The 17024-nt window shown below is 46.4% G+C and overlaps 2 protein-coding genes and 3 non-coding genes across 7 annotated transcripts in view; all 5 read right to left on the reverse strand.

Moving 5' to 3' along the window:
* Positions 1-3043: 3043 nt before the first annotated feature.
* HSPA8 (heat shock protein family A (Hsp70) member 8) lies at positions 3044-8486 on the reverse strand. The gene is made up of 9 exons (XM_026099218.2): positions 8351-8486; positions 7183-7392; positions 6484-6689; positions 6239-6391; positions 5595-6150; positions 5052-5254; positions 4546-4744; positions 3977-4209; positions 3044-3494 (listed from the first exon to the last, which is right to left on the reverse strand). The coding sequence occupies exons 2-9, from the start codon at positions 7385-7387 to the stop codon at positions 3309-3311; spliced, it is 1941 nt and encodes a 646-aa protein (XP_025955003.1). The 5' UTR covers positions 7388-7392; positions 8351-8486; the 3' UTR covers positions 3044-3308.
* Positions 3800-3896, reverse strand: LOC112982694 (small nucleolar RNA SNORD14). The gene has a single exon (XR_003259035.1). It is a non-coding gene; the product is annotated as a small nucleolar RNA SNORD14 (small nucleolar RNA).
* Positions 4829-4925, reverse strand: LOC112982695 (small nucleolar RNA SNORD14). Its single transcript, XR_003259036.2, has one exon. It is a non-coding gene; the product is annotated as a small nucleolar RNA SNORD14 (small nucleolar RNA).
* On the reverse strand, positions 5344-5434 carry LOC112982696 (small nucleolar RNA SNORD14). Its single transcript, XR_003259037.1, has one exon. It is a non-coding gene; the product is annotated as a small nucleolar RNA SNORD14 (small nucleolar RNA).
* The window catches only part of CLMP (CXADR like membrane protein), a 51834-nt gene continuing 43160 nt past the window's right edge, over positions 8351-17024 (reverse strand). For all 3 annotated transcript variants that reach the window (XM_026099252.2, XM_064524289.1, XM_064524290.1), the window contains exon 7: positions 8351-16123. In XM_026099252.2, coding sequence (XP_025955037.2) covers positions 15829-16123 — 295 coding nt within the window. In that variant the 3' untranslated portion in view covers positions 8351-15828. The remainder of the gene's footprint in view (positions 16124-17024) is intronic.

Here is a 17024-nt window from a genome sequence, read left to right on the forward strand (position 1 = left end):
CACCACCTAAATGAACTATGAATTAACTCTGCCCTTTCTAATGAGGCAGCAATTGAAGGTGGTGACCTACGTGGCCAGGTCTTTCGGCACAGCCCTTAGAGCAGAGTAATTGGGAAGATCTCGCAAGGAAAAAATGGTTGTGTCACAGGGCACAGGAGCTGGGTGGCCCCTGACTGAGTCATTGCAATAGCTGCTTGCCTGTAAAACTCGTCAGTTTTGAAGGCCAGGCACCCGCCTGTAGAATCTGCCTCCTGCGGCGCTCGCCTAACACTGTCAGACCCGATATTGCTGCTTCATCTGCTTCCACCTATTTGCACCTGAAAAGACAGATTTTGCTTATTTGTAAAGAAAATAAAGCTGGATACCCTGGCACTTTTGAAGAAAACAGGATCCTCAGAGGATTCACAAATTAAGCTCTGGGTGCTCCCTGCATTTGCTTGCTGGCCTCTCCCAGAGCAGGAGCTCTGCAGCTACACCAGGTGGTCTTCCTTGACATCAGCCTTGGCCAGGTACTTCTGCAGGGGCTCCAAGCCTATTACCCAATCTCCATCTAATTGAGAAACACTTGTAACAGAGAGGAAAGGAAAACTTTTTATTACCTCCGATTCCTCCTCTGCTCCATTCTTCAATCATCCTTACACTGTCCTAAAAACAGTTCCCCCATTTTTGCACACAACTTCTCGGGCTTTGCTGTCCTGTCTCTTTTACGGATGCAGAACGCACACAGGTTTGACACTCTTCACTTGCATTAATTTAACCCACTAAATCTGCCTTCTAGTCCAAACGCTTGTGTGACTGCAAACCTTGTCAGCAGCCCTTCCCCTCTCCTTCTCAGGCCTCCTCTAACTCACTGTGTGAGGTCAGTATTAACTCGTGTTTGTTCAGTAATTTACACTATGAGGCCTTGTTCCTCAGCCTAACAAGGTTGACAGTAAGTCATAGCTTATAAAGGCAGCCTGACAAGACTCCTAAGTGCCATCCTAATAAAAAGTGCTAGTTTAACTAATTTCTAAAAGGCCCTAAAATACCCTTTCCCCAAAGCACTGCACTTTTAACTTCCACTAGTGCAATGAAGCCATTACATACTCCTAATGGCATGCCAACACTGAAAGCTGATGCTACTACCTGCTGAAGCCTCTTGAGTAAGAACATTTTGTGGGTTTTAATATGATCCCCTGGAAAATGAAAGCGATTTTCTGAGATTATGGTAACCACTACTGACATCTGGTGGGCAAAACCATCAAACATCTGTGTAACCAGGCATGACTAATGCTATGCAGTATAGCCTGTTCTTTATGCAAAACCCAATCCCGATCTAAATTGCACTTAAAATACCAGAGGTTAATAAAAATCAGAGAGCATGCTGCTTCTCCCTGTTGCATGAGCAGATGTAGCTAATGTTTCAATTATCTTCAAATTATTAAATAGGAAATAATGGCTTTGTATTCATTTTTATGATTTACAGACATCCTTGATGCCCCCAATAAAAATTGCCACTCCACTGTGCAAAGTTTCCCTCAAAATGGTACCCCATTACTAACAACAGGAAGGAAATAGGCACTAAAGATGCACAACAAAATTTAAGCTGACTGAAAGTTCCAGTGAGAACAGGATCACAACTTGGATCTTGCAGCTCTAGTTCACTGCCCTATTTCACAGATAATGCCTCAGGGCATCTTGGAACACAAAGGTAGATGATACCGAACAGTGGTATCCGTTTTGCAACACCACTGATCAGAAAAGGAATCCAAAATCTGTATGTAAACAGAAAAAGCCTTGCTGTGATGATATGCAAAGCCTTCCACCTTTTATATGAATATCCACTTTGCTCCTTGCGTTTCTTCCCACAGCTCTGTTCAAGGCAGCACAGTAAATCCTTCCAAACAGGTAACATTGAGGCAATGGCCTCAAGAAGCAGCAATAAGAGTATTAAAAGATCAGAGCTTATTTCTCCTGTTTGGCTTTTGAGATTTCTGTTTAAAAAGACAATCTTCCCCAGATATGGGGGAGTAAAAGCCCCTTGGGGGGGGGGGGGGGAGAAATCAATGGAAAACTGATTTAATTTAGCAAGGATCTAAAAATACATCAGGAGTACAGGTAGCAGGCCTGAAGCCCACCTCTTCCTTGCAGAAGGAAGTGTAGCAGAACATAAGCTTATCTGAGCCTCATTACGGACGTGCAAGCTTCTGAGCTACCTGTACAGCTCAGAAGTGACAGTAACCTCCCCGTTTGAACTCATCCCCTCTCCCAAAGGGGAAAGAAAAAGCCCTTCTGATAACAGCAGGCTCAAGGTCTAAAGGATAGTTATATCTTTTTTTCCTGCCCTTTTCAAGATGCTCATTGCTGGGAGTTAAGTGTAGCTAGAAGACCAAAAGTAAACCTCTTCCCTAAAGTACTAGTCCATTCCTGGGCAAGGGGGAAGCTGACACTTTCAGTCAGTGCTACCATAGCACAGGATCCAAGACTGAACTGAAATTATTAAGCAGATGTAGTGCTATAATCTTTCAGTTATGTTGTTCACCATTTACTTCAATACTGTACTGCAATGGGAGGTAGCTACCCTCTACGAAAGTACCAAACCACTACTCAATCCAGCTAGAAAGCTGTGACACCTTTTAGCTAGATGCAGCCTGGCTCTGGCTCTCTGGCAGCTGCAGCAGGGAGTGGAGGAACTGCTTCAACACTCTGAGGAGCAGCCAACTCAATCCCCCAATATTTGTGTTGTCTTAAACAAGACGAAGTTCAGCCTACGCCACCTCCAAGCTGTTTTATATGCAGTCAGAGCAGCCTGTCTTAAAATTTGAGTCTGGTTCTTTTCAGCCTTTCCAAGCTGGAATCTAATGAACTGAATTTTAAAGAATTTTTAAGACACTAGAGGTTGCTAAAACTTTTGTCTCTAACAAACTCTTCTGGGTAAACAATTACTCAGCTATTTTATTTCCAGCAGTTAAGTATAACCTTCTCTTGTACTATTGAGTTTTCCCCCACTGGTTTAATATACACCCACAGCCCCCCCCAAAAATGGAACAAAGATGCATTGTGATGCCCATTAAATAGTTTTTATTCCTTAGGACATGAATTGCATTTCCACTTGTTTACAGTACTGTAAAGTGCAATGGTATTCATCTCCCCTCCTGTGCACATGTTCAAGTATTTAAAATGCCCAGAAATTTTTTACAGCAGCTCAGTTATGGAGTTTTAATCTGGCAATATACCCAGATGTGCCTACAGGTTTGGGTCCTTCAATCTAGCCCCCAGTTGGGGGTCCTCCAATACTAACTGCTAGTGGAATGCATTTCCCAGTGTCTTTAATCCACCTCCTCGATGGTTGGTCCGGAAGAAGCTCCCCCAGATGGAGGTGCTCCGCCACCAGGGAATCCACCGGGCATCCCACCTGGCATCCCTCCTGCACTCTGGTACAGCTTTGTGATGATGGGGTTGCACACCTTCTCCAGTTCCTTCTGCTGGTGCTCAAACTCCTCCTTCTCAGCCGTCTGGAAAAGATCAAGAGCTCAGTACCTGCTATACTGAACATGTGCACAGCCCGAAAGTCAACTGGCACTGTACTTGCTTCACCATTTTGAACCAGAAAGTGAGGTGTGGGGTGGGCCAGGTTAAGAGAAATTTTCACTCTGGCTTGGTTTGGTTCCAGCAGAACAAACCCTTTCAAGACTCCCTTAAACAGGTTTTGGAGCTTAAACTACTCCTGAAGCAACATGATCACCACAGAAGGTGATCTTGCAAGCTAACCAGCCTGAACTGGGAGGAAGAGAAAGTTGTACGCTTGCAGGGTCTGTGGTCGCTCAGACATCCAAGGAAGGTACTTAAGCCAACACAAGTCTTTCGACTTCTGGTGGAAACTACGAATGGCTTTGGAATCACTTTCATCACTGCAACCAGTTCTCCATACTCTGAGCTTTCTTTGTAGCTCAAACAGGCTACAAGTAAACACTGTCCAAACAGAACACAAACATACCTGATTCTTGTCCAGCCAGTTGATGATTTCATTGCATTTATCCAGGATTTTCTGTTTGTCCTCATCAGAGATCTTGCCCTGGAGCTTCTCATCTTCGACAGTAGCCTTCATGTTGAATGCGTAAGACTCCAGGGAGTTCTTTGAAGACACCTTATCCCGCTGCTTCTCATCTTCTGCTTTGTACTTCTCTGCTTCCTGAACCATGCGCTCAATGTCTTCCTTGCTCAGGCGGCCTGGGGAGTACAACATTTCAGATTATGCTTTGAGTCGGGCATTTTTAACCAACTACTAAAGACTCCTGCACACATTCTATTAGGCAAGTTCCATGCTTAGCCTAGTAACTTGGGCACATAAACAGTATGAAGGCCCCCAAAATTTCAGGTGCCCATATGTCAAATGGCTGCTTGGGCCTCCTGAGAAACTTAAGCTAACTGTACTAAAAAAACAAGGTTCATAGCTGTAATTATAAAAGTGATTATTACAGCAAGTTTTGATAAAGCTAAAAAGAGCGTTTTATAAGCCAAAAGCAGCTGGGTGGTCTCCCACCCTCAAAAACATGCAATGCTTACCCTTGTCATTTGTTATTGTGATCTTGTTCTCCTTGCCAGTGCTCTTATCCACAGCGGACACATTCAGGATGCCATTGGCATCAATATCAAAGGTTACTTCAATCTGAGGTACACCTCTGGGAGCAGGGGGAATACCGGTAAGCTCAAACTTGCCCAGCAAGTTGTTATCCTTAGTCATAGCTCGTTCCCCTTCGTACACCTAGCAGAAAACAAACCAGAACAAAGATTAAGTTTGACCACTCAGAAATTAAATTTTAACAGAGTCTACCCTGAAGTCACACGGTCGCTCAGACATCCAAGGAAGGTACTTGGACCAACACAAGTCTTTCGACTTCTGGTGGAAACTACGAATGGCTTTGGAATCACTTTCATCATTGCAACCAGGCATTAACTGCCATCTCTTATGAACTGCAAGAAGGTTACCCGCCCGACGCTTACAACTGTTCGGTGCCTAAAGACTACTGGAGCAAGCCCATCATCAGGGCACTTCAGTGTTGCTTGCCTACCTGGATAAGCACACCAGGCTGGTTGTCCGAGTAGGTAGTGAATGTCTGAGTCTGCTTGGTGGGGATGGTAGTATTTCGTTTGATCAGGACTGTCATGACACCTCCAGCAGTCTCAATACCAAGAGACAGAGGAGTCACATCCAACAGCAGCAGATCCTGTACATTCTCAGACTTGTCACCAGACAGAATAGCAGCCTGAACAGCTTGGGGGGGGGGGGGGGGGGGGGGAGAGAAAAGAACAAAGTAAGAACCCTGCAACAGATACTCATTACACCGCAGCTACCCTAATAGCTCGCTCAGACATCCAAGGAAGATTTTGGCCATCATTAGTAGACTTCTGGTGGAAACTACGAATGGCTTTGGAATCTGATTCATCATTGCAAGTAAAGATAAGCTTACTGATTCAGGTGCAAGACTTAGGGCCTGCACTAATGCTGCTGAGACATAGCTCAGCTGTCAGTTTGCCAGTAACCCCACCCACCCATTTCAGCTGTTAACATGCAAAAAGTGGAAGAGGTATGCAAATTAAACAATTATTAGTACCTGCACCATAAGCCACTGCTTCATCAGGATTGATGCTCTTGTTCAACTCTTTGCCATTGAAGAAATCCTGCAGCAGCTTCTGAATCTTTGGGATACGAGTTGACCCACCAACCAACACGATGTCATGGATCTGTGATTTGTCTAATTTGGCATCCCGCAGGGCCTTTTCCACAGGATCCAGGGTGCCACGGAACAGGTCAGCATTCAGCTCTTCAAAGCGAGCTCTGGTAATGGATGTGTAGAAGTCAATACCCTCATAGAGAGAATCAATTTCAATACTGGCCTGAGTGCTAGAAGAGAGGGTACGCTTTGCACGTTCACATGCAGTGCGGAGGCGACGAACTGCTCTCTTGTTCTCACTAATATCTTTCTTGTGCTTGCGCTTGAATTCTGCGATGAAGTGGTTGACCATGCGGTTATCAAAATCTTCTCCACCCAAGTGAGTATCACCTGCAGTGGATTTCACCTCAAAGATGCCATCTTCAATAGTCAGAATTGACACATCAAAGGTGCCACCGCCAAGGTCAAAGATGAGAACGTTCCTTTCAGCACCAACCTGCAAGAGAAGCCACATATTAATAACACAACTCTGATTTCCTATCGCTGGCTTAGTAGGTTTATTAGTCAGAGACTCCACAGCCTACCTTCTTGTCCAGACCATAGGCAATAGCAGCAGCAGTCGGCTCATTGATAATTCGAAGTACGTTGAGCCCTGCAATGGTTCCAGCATCCTTTGTAGCCTGGCGCTGGGAGTCATTGAAATAGGCTGGGACAGTGACAACAGCATTTGTAACAGTCTAGAAGAAAGCAAACAGAACAATGAGTTGTACATGTTGAGCGCTCACGCATATCAAGTTGTTCCATTTCCCTGAAAAGACCTACACCTCACCTTCCCAAGATAGGCTTCTGCAATTTCCTTCATCTTGGTTAAAACCATTGATGAAATTTCTTCTGGGTAGAAGCTCTTGGTCTCTCCTTTGTACTCCACCTGGACCTTCGGTCTGCCAGCATCATTCACCACGGTGAAAGGCCAGTGTTTCATATCAGACTGGACAACAGAATCATCAAATCTACGTCCAATCAACCGTTTTGCATCTGGAAAAATAGTGGACTACAATAAGCATCTTCAATCACAGCACAAAAGCATCAGACATTCTCCCTAAAAAGCTATGAAGAACTCTAAATACAGTCATTAACTCAAAATTACTAATGCCAAGATTTCATTTTAGGCACTGATAAGCAAGCAGCAACTTTGAAGTATACAAACCCGTATCACTAAACTCACAGGCCTAGCTGCAACCCACAGCTAACTGCTATCAGTGCAGCAACAAAAATCTAATGCCATGTAGAAGTTAAGACTAACATTCCATCAAGGCTACTTAATACTAGAACTGCCACAAGCACTGATTCAGTGACACCAAAGCAAGCTTTTAACTGTATGGCATGCACTTTCCCTAACACTTAAAGAAGAACTTAGTAGTCACTTGTCATGCTACTTAAATTAATTAGCTACTTAAGTTCCCAGCAGGAAATTGGACCCTGCCACCTGCTATAAGTTCTTATAAACAGTTAACACAAGCCTTCTCACCAAAGACTGTGTTGGTTGGATTCATTGCAACTTGGTTCTTTGCAGCATCACCAATCAACCTCTCTGTGTCTGTGAAGGCAACGTAGCTTGGCGTGGTCCGGTTACCCTGGTCGTTGGCAATGATTTCCACCTTCCCATGTTGGAATACACCAACACAGGAATAGGTGGTGCCAAGATCAATTCCAACAGCTGGTCCCTTCGACATTTTGTCTGGAAAGTGATAATTGAAGAGTAAGGTCATTTGTTAAGCCTGCCAGTTACACAGCAAATAGCTTATCAGGAGTTAAAATCTCCTATGCTAAATACATCTCATAGAAAAGCTAAAGGCCAAATGCTCTGCTAGTCCACGTTTTTATCAAGAACTGCTCTTTACAATACATGGACAATACATCTAGGAGTCCAAGTACTTTGTGTTGGCCCATGTAAATGGAAAGGCCAAGCACGTGCCAGAGCACGTGGCCCCAGACTCCATATCCCATCATGCAACTCCCCGCTCAAATCACGTGGTGCAGGACAGACATCTTGCATGCTGGGAAGCGTAGTCTCCACCTCGCATGGGCTGAGCTTCTCGGGCCATGTGGCCTGGCACAGCCCCAGTGCGGCTGCGGCACCAGCCCACCCAGCACCAAGCTGGGAGGCGCCGACTGCCCCCCCCCCTCCCTGAGCACTGGGCCTCCCCCCCACCACGTGGTGGCCCGACAAGCCGCCCCCCCCCCCCCGCCTCCGGACTACAGCCCCCAGCATGCCCCGGCTGCCCCACCACCATTACCCCACTTGCCCTTCCCCTCCCCCCGGCTTCCCCGGAGGGAGGCGATATGAGCCCCAACCTTCCCCAACACTTCCTTTTTCTAAACTGCCGTTAGGGCGCGCCAGAAAATGAGAAAAGAAAGAAAAAAAACCCCACAGCCATTACAGCCCAAAGCGGAGGAAAAACAAGGCTCAGTAAAGCCCCTGGTACCCTGCAGCGAGCCAAGGAAAATGATCGTTGCTCTAACAAAATGGCGGTCCCTCCCCACCTCGCGCCCCCCCCACCCCCCTCGCAGCGCGGCAGCACCTCCCGTGGGCAAGGGCATCCCGGGCTGCCGGCGACACCAACCCCAGCTTCAAGCCCGCCCCCTCCCGCGTCCGCTAGGCAACCGCCTCCCCCCGCCACAGCAGGCCCCGTTACCTGAGCGGCGCGGACAGGCCCAGGCACGCACAAAAGCAGACGCTCCGCAGAGGTTGCTGCTGAATGAGAGCGCTCGCCTCCCGCCCCGGCGCCTTTATATACCCCCTCAGAACCTTCCAGAAGCGCCCGCCTCTGCTCGCCGCTCTAGCCAATCCGCTCGCGCTTTCTACACCCCTTCCCGCCAATGGCCGTCCGCCGGAACCCGCGCCCTTCGTGACGCACACAGGAAGGGGGCGTGCCCGCCTGCCGGCCGGCATTCTCGAACCTTCATGCGTTTTCCCCTCTCTTCCCCCCCATCTACCGCTTCTCTTTGCTCATCCCCCCCTCCCTCAAGGTACGGGGCGGAGCTTCGGGTACGCGGGAGCCAATGAGAACCCCTTCGCGGCGGCTGTATTTGCATGAAGGTGACGTTGCTGGTTAGCGGAGACTGAAGGAGTAGGCGAAGGGAGGAAAAAGCGCGCGCGAGCGTGAATCGCAGCCAATCGCGACACGGCACTTGGAGATTCGTTTGCATATTTCAGCGCGCGGGGGAAGGCGCGGAAAGGCGCGCTGGGATGGCACTGACCAATCAGATCGCGACGCTGTAAGGGTCATTTGCATAGAGGGTCGGGGGCAGAGGGAAGGGGGGAAGCGGGAGGAAGACAAGATGGAGGACGCGGTGCGGGGAGGGGGGAGCAGAGTGCGGGCTCTGGCCCGGCCCGGGCGCTGCGGGAGGGGTGCCCCGGGGCACACGCTTAACAGACTCGGCCCTTCAGCAAAATTAACGGCAGACAAATCAAAGCCGCATGTACTGTGTTACATCTTTGCAGTGATGAAATCCAGTCCAGAAAGAGAGTATTCAGCTTTCTGAGAGGAAACAGCAGCCAGCAGGAGCTGGCAGCACGGGCCAAAAGTGAAAAGGGCCTACCCTGTGACAGACTGCCAGCGATCACTTTCTGCCCTAAGAAAAATGATGGCATTTTTATTTTTTATGCTATTTTTTACGCATGTGTTGTTCTTACTCGTACCTCATTACCTAATGCTTTTAAAGACTTGCTAAAGTACTTGCCCCACTCGATATTGCTCAGTATGATAATCCTTCCTGGCAGTGTGTTGCAAGCCTAATCTTCCATTTTTTGTTTCATAAAGTTAAAGGTGAGGTTCTCTGCTTTCTCACCGAACCCTAATTCTTGCTCACTCAGAGGAAACCACCTTGTGTAAGTTGTTTCAGGGTGACCCACTATTTTTTCCACCAAGGAGAATCCAGCCTCTCTAGGATCCAACTTTCTGATCCTGCATAAATCCTTTGTGGATTTCCCTCGCCCATAACCGGTGCTATTCATGCTTGGTTGTGTAACACCCCAAAGTGAGCAGAGGGGTAATGCGATACCTCATCATATGTCCGCGCTACTCACTTCTCTCGGTGCGTGCTCTCAGTAGGACTTACTTCAGTAGAAAGGAAATAGAGGCCCAGAACATCAGCAGAAAACTGTTGCCCTTCCTTGGGGATCCTTTAGCTTCCTTTGGGATCCAGCGAGTGGACGGACGGCCACAAACTTTCCGCTGGTCTCAGAGCTTTATGCTGAAAGCTGATCAGAGGTCATAAACCACCTAAGGCCAGGTCCCATCAGCAGTGCTGTGAGTTGCATCAGATGTTTACATGACATAAAAGGCCACATGAAAATGTCAGAGGGAGTTCACGAGAAGAAGGGCTAAACAAAAGCTATATCCTCGCTAGACAGTGAAATTGTGCAGCAGGAAAAAAGTGCAAACAAACTTCTACAGTATAAAACTGGAACAACGTGGAAAAGCATTTCTGGTGCTGTACACTGAGCTGGCCCAGACAAAAACATTCCTCTTAGTGGCTTAAAGTCCAGTGCTTGCAGGGAGCTCACAAATCTTTAAACCTTATCCCAGTCAAATGGCTCTTTGTGATGACTTCCTGTGTGCATGCCTATATCCTGAGACACACATACGTGAACTTACCTTTTCACAGCAATTTTGAGTTACCTCTACCAGGAGTATGACGCAGTTACCTTGGATCAGCTGACGGTTGGTAACTTGCTATCAGGCCACTAACATGCAGATTCTTCTTGCCACATAGCACCAGATAGGAGCCTGCATGCGGCTGATGCTCTGGGTAATGCTGACCCACAGCAGGTCACTCACGTCAAACGATAGTTTGTGGCTCGTACATTTTCTCTGCTCTGCCATGGACAATGCTGGAACCTGAATTGGGACCTCTGGGTAACCACACCAGGCATAGCTTGGGGTTGAAACTTGGGGACACAAGACTAGAGAGACAGGAGGTGCAGCAGGACAATGAAGGGAGAGGAGCTGCCACCCTCCTTTGCCTTTATACACAGGGCTATGGGGGGCAATATGAACCACAGCCCCTTTGCTGACCAAGTATGGCATGCAAAGCACACTCCACCCTGTCCAGAGTACAGCTCCTGGAGCTCTGAATTCCTTTCTGTGCTACCCGGCAGATCCTTCTCAGCCGTACAATGTTAACTCTTGCGCCGAATACCTCATGCATCAAGTCTCACGAGGACTGTCCCGTTAGCAAGGGGTTGTCTCCACGTTTTTTAAATTTTTTTAAATAACAAGCAGAATTTCAGTAGGACCTAAGAATAGCACCACTAGCACCTTGAAATTAACAGAGTGGAACTCAGATGTGCAGCCACACTTTTCACAGCTGACTGATGGCAGGTGAAGGCAACCTAAAGAAAGATAGTACAGGGAGGAGGGCAGTCAGGCAAGCAACTCATTACAATAGAAATTAAAGGCTGTTACTGTACTTGACAAAGGTAGCCCATTGTCTGCAAGTCAGACAAATTAAGGCCCAGTAGGCTGGGTAATGACAAATGTTCTCTTTTTTTGTTTTTGTTTTGTTTTTTTAATGATGAATTCCAACATTGTTTTCTGAAGCCAGCTTAGTACCTTAGATCAAAGACTGCTTCTCCTTTTAACTGTTGCAACAGAATTAGGAAGAGAGCAGAGACTGTTAAAGGCATGCTTCATTTTCATGATAATGGCATTTGTTATCTATACAACAGCAACATCTGCACACCCCAGTTGAAGTCTGAAAATCATGCATTTCTAAGGCAGTGCTGTCCTTTCCAAGATCATCATCTTTCCCATTGTGCTGTCCCCCTTCAGTGTGTCAGTATGAGCTGATCCAGGTTAAAAATAACCCAAGATTCCTGGTACTGTACAAAAGTATGCAATTGCACGACTCCACTTGAGATGAGTATTACCTACTCAGAAGTTTGGGTGTCATCGACTGGGGAGGGAGGCAGTAACAGCCCTTCCTCGTGAATCAGGGAGATAGAAGGACACGCCTATCAGACAACTGGGTTGTCATTGTGCTTTAACTGCTGTGCTGCAACTTTTACTCACCGCTTTCTACAGAGAAGAAGATTGCTGATGTTAGGAGACGTCTGCATGAAGCACCCTAGGGAAAGAAGGCTGAACCATTGCAACAGAAATCAACCACGATCATATTTAATTTAAATTCCACCTACATCTCTGTGACTATAGATTCCTGTTAGCTGGTTCAAAACATTTATCTGTAGGCAAGATCTAAACCGTACACAGCTCTAACATTTTAAAGGTTTGTCATCTCACACACAGTTTAGGAGACAAACTGAAATACACAGGGTGGTTCAGAAGTAAGGTTGCATACGGAGGAGGAGAGCTGCGTTAGTGTTAGATTTTTATCTGTGCTGTGTCTGCACTGGCAGTATTTACTACATTAGCTTGAAGCATCTACATCCCTCAGCCAAAAGATCTCAGGTGAAATAGCTGCATGGAAGTCAAACCCCCATTTACTTTAATACAAGATTCTACATCACATTTCATACGGCATCTTGTAATTTACACTGAAAAAAAATCCCCAGGATAAGGTGTGGCTTGCCTGCAGTTTTTAGACAGTGTAAATACACACACAGTCCTTAATAGTTTAAAAATGATATTTTTGCCCCCACACCTTGAATTTAGCGCGAGAGCGTGTATCATACTATAGCACAGAAGATGAAGCATTAGTACAAACTGAGTTGAGCTGCAGCACTTCCACTGCAGCACATTTATTTATAAAACAACCAAACAAAAATTATGAAATCATTGATTCAAAGGAATCTGTAATAAATATTTGCTTTCCTCCGAGGTGTTCAGACACAGTACAAGTACACCAATTATAGCAGGTAAGAGAGATAGATGTAAGCTCAGTTTAGCCGCTGAGAAACAAAAGCAAGCTACATAAGATTGTATGCGTGTAATCACACTCTAATAATAATTGGTATATGACAGTAAATGCTTTAAATACACTATTTTACAAAACAGAGTTTGGCTTATGGTTCATTTGCTTCCCTCGTAAAACTCCTGATGCTATTATCCGGAGCTCAGAAAACGTCCCTTTGAAAATAAAATACTCATGCCTTTGAAACGATCTTTCTCATATTTCCTTGGAGTAAGGAACTTTTTCCCTTTTTGGCTTCCTCTTAGCAACTGAAGTGCAGAACTGACTTGTGTTTGCCTGTGAGATCACTGATGCATGGTCTGAAAAGCACCACAGCATTACAGACTTTGCAGTTTTAAATCAGAGTGACGCTCAGGCTTTCCGTCCATGGCAGGAGAGCGCCACAGTGTCTTTCCTGACACACGCTGTATATACAGTGCTGTCAGTGTATGCATGGATAGCCTGCTGTATGCATATAGCCTGCTTCCTGCAGGGGCTAGGAAAGATGACAGGTCAGGCTCCACTGATCGCTCCTGACTAACCTCTTTTCCCTAAGGTCCATAAACCTTTCCTCCCATGCATCACACAGGTACATCATATGACAGGGAGCGACTTCCCTGCTCCAGGGAAGGTGGAAGCCAGGAGAGGGCTGTCATGGCTCATCTGTCCTGCAGCCTATTCCCAAAGGCCTCCAGGAAAGAGATTGCCAGGAGCTGGCTGGTCCAATTCTCATAGCTGGCAGCAAGCGGCCTCTAGGCTGTAGACAGAGAATCCTTCACTCAGCTAATGGCAAGTCTGGCCTATGACTCAGAAACGAGCTAAGTATTTTGTACCTAGACCTTAGCCAGCTCAACTGTTCGAATTGTTACCCTTATTTTCTGCTAATAAGCCTCTGGTTGCTCCAGCCTGTGTTCTTCACTGAGAAATTTGCTCCTGTTCATATACGCACAGAATACATATCCTCAGATAATCCACTGAGGGAACGCAGGTAGCGTTCACTCCTCAACAGTAACCTACCATAAAAAACACAAACTGCTTAAGAAGTCCTGCTCGTGCTCTTGTTGAGCACTTTTCCAGCTCTGGAGCGTCCTGCAAGGGCTTTGGACGGCCTAGGCCTTCGGGGCCCAGCCAAAGAGCAAACTGCAGAGGAATCCCAGACACTTACAGCCGCATCTTCCAAATGGCAACAGCCACAACCATGTACCAAGACATGGCCGAGGCAGGAACGTGCCCTTGGAGTATCCGGGGCAAGTGCCTAGGTAAAATGACATCATGTTCAATACCAGGAGCTGTCATGAAAACAGAAGCTTATCAAATGTCTAATATCAGAGGGTTCCTTGGTTTAAATTGGTGATCCAAGACTGCCTCCCTTATTCAACAGATTGGTACTCTATCCTACTAAGGGTGGTTAGGTTGACTCTTGGGTACAGAGATCAAGTTACACGTTAATGCATGTGAGGAGAATCGGTGACTGCTATTAAGTGAAGCTCTCAGATACAGCGTGAGTTGCATTACAAGACTATTTCCCATGAGGAAGTAAAAATCCAAGGCTTGGTTTTGATCAGATTTTGGTACTCCTGGAGAAGTTATAGCAAGTTTGTTTTTCTAAGATCTCAGGCAAAGAACCCAGAATGCTGGGCCTCAGTCAGAGAAGGATGTTAATTATCATCCCCGGAGTGACAGAAATACAGATTTGTGGTTCTTCTGTGCTGATCCATCTCCTGTGGAGTCCTTCCACAAACTGAAGAAAACCTCCCCTCCCTCAAATGAAAAAATCAGGCCCATATAGAAAATTGTCAATTTAAGAGTACAGGAATTTAGGACCTACAAGCTCAGTGTCTTGTGTGTAGCAGTGGCCAGAGCCAAGTCCTTCAGAGGAAAGTGTAAACGAGAGAAAGTTACAGGAGCAGCTGCCTGCAGAAGCCTGGCCCTATCTCGCACCATTTCTTGTTTGGCTTGCAACTTGAAGCATAAGGCTTTATATCCCTTATAAATGTTTATTCTGGCTAATTTAATCACAGAAAATATTTGTATGATCCTTGCTCGTTTGAATCCTGCTTAAGTTTAAGCCTCAGCAACAGAACGAGGCCCAGCGTTTGATGTAAAATGGGACAACGCGCACAGACATTTTCTTCCATTAGTTTTGCATTTGTTTTCCCAGCCCCGGTGTATTTTCCTTTTTCCTCACAATATGCTCTGTCAGCCCACTCTTACCTGGATGCCTGAAGGTCAGGTTAAGGATGCTGTTCATTCAGCCTTGGGAAGAGCTCTCCATAAGGCTTCTACAGCACGGCTCATCCCCAAATTGGCAAATTCACAGCACAGCAATAGGAAAAATATCTTCTAAATGCTTCCTCCAGGGCTTTTTGGCAGATTAGTGGCCCTTACTTTTTGAGGTGCTGCCTTCATTTTGGATTCAGCATCTCATTCTCAACTCACTAAGGCTCATTTGACACAGACAACTCCAGTGGAGTTACTGCTGATTTACAGTGCTGACCACAAGAGCAGAGTCAGGCTCCTGGCCATATCTATCGGTGCATTATTAAGTTTATTCTGGCAGTTAAGCACCTGTTCCCTTGACATGAAGGGTCCTTTCTTTAGTACAGAGGTTAGTTCAGACACATGCCTTAATGCCACATCTCTGGACCTTTCTGAGTTACCTTTCCTTTCTGCTTCGGTTAACAGCCTCCAAAAGTATTTCATTAGGAGACCGAATGCAGAAATCATGAGGCAGCTGTCAGTTCCCCTCGAGGCTGCTCAGCAGACAATCCTCAGCAGAGAAGCTGCCTCAAAAACTTCAGAGAAGATGATGGTTCTTTTAGAAACTTCACCAAAACAAAGACAAAAGACTTTCCCCTCCCCTGTAAACCTCACCACAACATCGTACGCCTTTTTGCCTCTGTTGATCCCTTTTAAAAAATCCTGAGGTTTGGTTTCATTTCATTTATACAGCGCTTTGCTGACATTTTTCAGCTGTAGTTTTAAAATGCTTCATGTTCCATTTCCTAAAGAGTTAATTTAAAAAGAAGGCTCCCTTTTCCCTCAAATTTATCTTAAAAAAACAAAACTGTATCAGAACCTCAGTGCAGGAAGATGTACGACAGATTTGAGTGGGAGGGCTTCTTGTGGTGTGGATAATCAGAAGTGATTAAAATTAAGCTGACTAGGAAGATAACAAGCTAATCTAACTATTCCTATGTGGCTGGTGGTACGTGAAGTGTTTCTGGACGGCAGCAGTCTCCAAGTGGCTGGTAAGCAGTCACACGGTCTGGAATGCTCGGCTTTGGGCAGGCACCATGACCAGCGTGGCTCCCATTTTCATCAGGTTAGCGTAGTCAACTTTCTTTGGCTCAGTTTCCCTTCCCTCCGTCTCCTTCTGGCTGTATTGGGGAGGAGTTAGGTGAGGAGTAGCTTCCGTCGACAAAGTCCGTTGGCTGCGAGAGGCACTATTGGCTGTCGACCTGGTTGAGGAGGAACCTGAACGCGAGCTCCTGGAACCAGAGGAAGAGGAGCTGGGCTTGACAAGATGGGCTTTGGGTGCCTCTGCATCTTCTCTGCAATCAAACAAATAACAGGCTTCAAACACCATGAGAACAGAAACATTCATACATTTTACCAGACTAAACTGCTGCTGCAATGAGCAGTTGCTCATTGAAGCTGCAGATCACCCAGGGCACGTTTGCCCAGCAGGTTGAGCAAGGCACCGGGTCTTCCGAATTCTGTCCTACGTAACTGTGTGGGTTGAACTCCCTCTGGCTCTGCAGGGCTATCGGTCAAATGGCTTTAGAAATACATGCTGCACATGCCTGGCTCTTTCCATGGGGCTATGAGGTCTGTGGAGGGAGTGCAAAGAGTTCAGATACAACTGTCTGCTCTGTAATCCTTTCCCATACCGACAAATCACCTATACAGGGCTAGCTGAGACCGGTTCTTCTAGTAAAAATGGGAGGAGTGAAAGAAATGCAAGAACTGGGCCCAGAGAGGGGAAGAGAGAGAGGTACCAACTGCAGGTGAAAAGTTGATGCAAGAAGAGGCTGAAGCTGAGACTACAAAAAAAAGGAAGGAAACTGGCACCCAAGATTTGAAAGCAGCGAAAACAAGAAAAAGGGCAGGGAGGAAGGAACTGCTTCTTGCTGGTTATGTATGCAACCTGACCATCAGGCAGAGAGATGATCAGCTGCTGAATGGATTACAGAGATTCTTGCTCAATGGTACACGGATGTCATATGAGGGCACGTGGTCCTTTACAAATAGAAGAGAGGATGCAACAATGCCATAGGCTTCTTCGAGGGCAGGAGCAGCTAAAACTCCTTCTTGGAATTATCTTTTTCCAGCAGTTTCCTTCCTGGGAACTTTAGGCTCAACTGGCTAGAGACCAATCTCTGCTTAGAGGAGCGAGTGGCAGACCTCGCACACATGTAATGAATGAGTTCAAAGAACATGCGTCAGCATTCT

Source organism: Dromaius novaehollandiae, chromosome 21, assembly GCF_036370855.1.
Source record: "Dromaius novaehollandiae isolate bDroNov1 chromosome 21, bDroNov1.hap1, whole genome shotgun sequence".
Classification (NCBI taxonomy): Eukaryota; Metazoa; Chordata; class Aves; order Casuariiformes; family Dromaiidae; genus Dromaius; species Dromaius novaehollandiae.